General features: G+C 34.7%; 1 protein-coding gene across 1 annotated transcript; it reads left to right on the top strand.

Annotated features, from left to right (window-relative positions):
- The first annotated feature begins 306 nt into the window (after window positions 1-306).
- LOC131178354 (3-ketoacyl-CoA synthase 3-like) lies at window positions 307-2,090 on the top strand. Its single transcript, XM_058143317.1, has one exon. The coding sequence runs from the start codon at window positions 421-423 to the stop codon at window positions 1,816-1,818; it is 1,398 nt and encodes a 465-aa protein (XP_057999300.1). The 5' UTR covers window positions 307-420; the 3' UTR covers window positions 1,819-2,090.
- Window positions 2,091-3,212: the final 1,122 nt, after the last annotated feature.

The following is a 3,212-nucleotide window of genomic DNA, read 5'->3' as shown; positions in this document are numbered from 1 at the left end:
TAATTATTTTAAAAAATAATATATTTAGCCTTAATTAGAAAATTATGTACTTATTTAATCTAAAATTTGATTTCAAACTTATTTCACCATTTGAGCTTATTCCATCTCTTTTCCAATTGTTAATAAAGACTGGTACGAAAAGTTACACACAAATCAGTTTGGTGGGAGTTGAGCGATGGAAATATTTCTTGAGCATATTCACACGTACATTATACAACTCACTGTCCCATACCACACAAGCCCCAACACCCCGCCCTCCCCCGCCCACCCCACCCCCCTATAAATCTTTCATTTTGATGACTTGATTCCTATCTAAGTTGTACTCCTACACAAACATAAACACACAATTTCGCCTTTGTCTCTCTTTCTCCTTTCTATTTCTCCTATAGCTATTTTCTTCTTTCTTTCTTTCTTTTTCTAATGGATGTGCTCGTGCCAGTGTATGCATTCTTGATCTTGTATCCCCTATTCTTGCTGTGGAGGTGGGTCGATGCCAAAAGAGACCAAGAATGTTACATACTAGACTATGAGTGCTACAAACCAAGCGATGATAGAAAACTTGACACTGAGTTTTGTGGGGAGGTGATTAAGAGGAACAGGCATCTTGGTCTCCATGAGTACAAGTTTCTCCTGAAAGCCATTGTGAACTCCGGTATTGGAGAACATACCTACGGTCCGAGGATGGTGTTCGACGGCCGAGAAGAAAACCCTACCTATGAAGATGGAATCTTGGAGATGGAAGAGTTCTTTAAAGATAGCATTGAAAAGGTGTTGACCAGGTCTGGCGTCTCTCCTCAAGAAATCGATGTTCTTGTGGTTAATGTGTCGATGCTTGCTGGGATGCCGTCAGTATCAGCTAGAATCATAAATCACTACAAATTGAGGGATGATATTAAGGTATATAACATCACTGGAATGGGTTGTAGTGCCAGCGTTATATCTATCGACATTGTTCAAAATATTTTCAAAACTCAAAAGAATTTATATGCGCTTGTCATCACCTCAGAGTCTTTGAGTGCCAATTGGTACTCTGGGAATGAAAGATCGATGATTCTTGCAAATTGTTTGTTCCGTGTTGGTGGGAGTGCAATTCTTTTGACCAACAAAAGGGCATTAAAGCACCGAACCATGTTCAAACTGAAGTGTCTATTGAGGACGCACCACGGGGCTAGAGATGAATCTTATTATTGTTGCGTCCAAAAAGAGGACGATCGAGGTCACGTTGGGTTTCACCTAGACAAGACTCTCCCAATGGCAGCTACAAGAGCTTTGGTGGACAACCTTAGGGAAATATCCCCTAGGATCTTGCCCATAAGAGAATTAGTCAGATTCATGATAGTTTCCTTCTTCAAAAAATGGAGTCAGAGTTCCGGCAGCAAAGGAGGAGGAGGAGGGACTACTAATAGAGCATTGATCAACTTCAAGACTGGAGTTGATCACTTCTGCATCCACACTGGTGGGAAAGCTGTAATAGATGGAATTGGAGTGAATCTTGATCTATCTGAGTATGATTTGGAACCAGCAAGAATGACTCTACATAGGTTTGGGAACACATCAGCTAGCAGTCTTTGGTATGTGCTGGGGTACATGGAAGCCAAGAAGAGGTTAAATAAAGGAGATAGAATTTTGATGTTGAGTTTTGGTGCTGGCTTTAAATGCAATAGCTGTTTGTGGGAGGTGATGAGAGACTTGGGAGATGGTAATGTCTGGAGGGATTGCATTGATGACTACCCTCCTAAGACATTAGCTAACCCATTCATGGAGAAATATGGATGGATAAATGATGAAGATCCGAATACTTTTGTTGTTCCTCGTTAAGGGAAGAACAAGGTGATCAGGATTAAAGCCACACAGTAAATCCCAGTAGTCCGTCGGCTCTTCCGAATCCTGAGATGGGATATCTTAACTTTTTTATTAAAAAAAAAAAATTTCATTTCTTATCAGATAATCTTATTATTAATAATTTGTTCACTATTTTACAAGTTGCTGTTATTATTATTATTGTGGATTTCTTAACCCAATAACGTATATGCAGTTTCCAATATGATGAGAAGTTTGCTGTCCTTTTGGAGGGCTGTAATTTTCTTTTACTATTTATCCCCTTTTTCATTTTCTTTTGTTTCCACAGATTGATAATGTGGTATTATGGTTTTTTCAACATTTTCAGAAAATAGAAGTCTTCTCGTCTTGTGTACGTCTCTCTCTTTCTCTGATGCAGTGGCGAAACCAGAATTTTTAGTCAAGGGACGAAAATTTGCATCTTCTTATATTTATAAAATATTTTAAGATATATTTTATTTATAAAATATTAACTCATTAGTAATAAATAAATATATATTTTTAATAAAATATAATTGTGTGAACATTTTATATGTGAAACTTTGTCTTGAAATGAAATGTATTATGTCATTTTATTATAGCCTAATAAAAATTGATAAAAATACTCATTCACTAATTATAAGTAATTGTTAAATGTAATAATCTCATTAAAAGATTTTGAAGTTATTTTTTAATAAATAATTAAATAATTATAAAATTTTTAATATATTCTAGATCAAATTTTTAGTACTCTCATATGTTAATTTTTTATAGATTAAAAAAAAAATCAATAGGACATTAAATAATTATAAGACATTGCTCACACTCTGATCCCCCAACACATGCAGTTGTACTTGCTTATGTTTCGAAGCATAATATTTAAGAGCACACCAATTGCAGGAGCAATGAAGGCTCAAAAGAGATGGGTACTTTTTGGCACTTATAATTTGTTGACCTTGTAAAAGGAAATTTATACAAAATCTTTATCTATATGTTTGATTTTTGTACCCTATGAAATTATATTTGAATCAAATTAATTAGACAAATCTTTACTTAAAATTTTTCTTTAATTTGTATCCTATGAAAAACAAAACATAATTAAGAAAAAATGGGCGTAAACAAAATTGGACACATCATGGATATGTATATGTTTGTACTTCATGGCAAGAATTTTCTGTGGATGGCTTGGCTTTTGCTTAATTTTGTATAAATTGCTAGGCTAGGGGATTCATTCCTCATCACTGCAATTTGATTTTGACCATTATTTTTTAGCTTCCCTGATAATTTAATGTATGCGCATAGAAGGAAGTGTTTAAAATTAGAGAAATACTACCATTTGATTGACCAAGCTATAATTGGATATGGCCTTTTGTTGGGGATATCCAAATATATTA

Source organism: Hevea brasiliensis, chromosome 1 (assembly GCF_030052815.1).
Source record: "Hevea brasiliensis isolate MT/VB/25A 57/8 chromosome 1, ASM3005281v1, whole genome shotgun sequence".
Taxonomy (NCBI): Eukaryota; Viridiplantae; Streptophyta; class Magnoliopsida; order Malpighiales; family Euphorbiaceae; genus Hevea; species Hevea brasiliensis.
The sequence above is the reverse complement of the archived record's forward strand: the minus strand, read 5'-3'. Positions and strand labels throughout refer to the sequence as shown.

Bases quoted from the DNA above. Each gene is read 5' to 3' on its own strand.
- LOC131178354 (XM_058143317.1), top strand. From the start codon at position 421: ATGGATGTGCTCGTGCCAGTGTATGCATTCTTGATCTTGTATCCCCTA.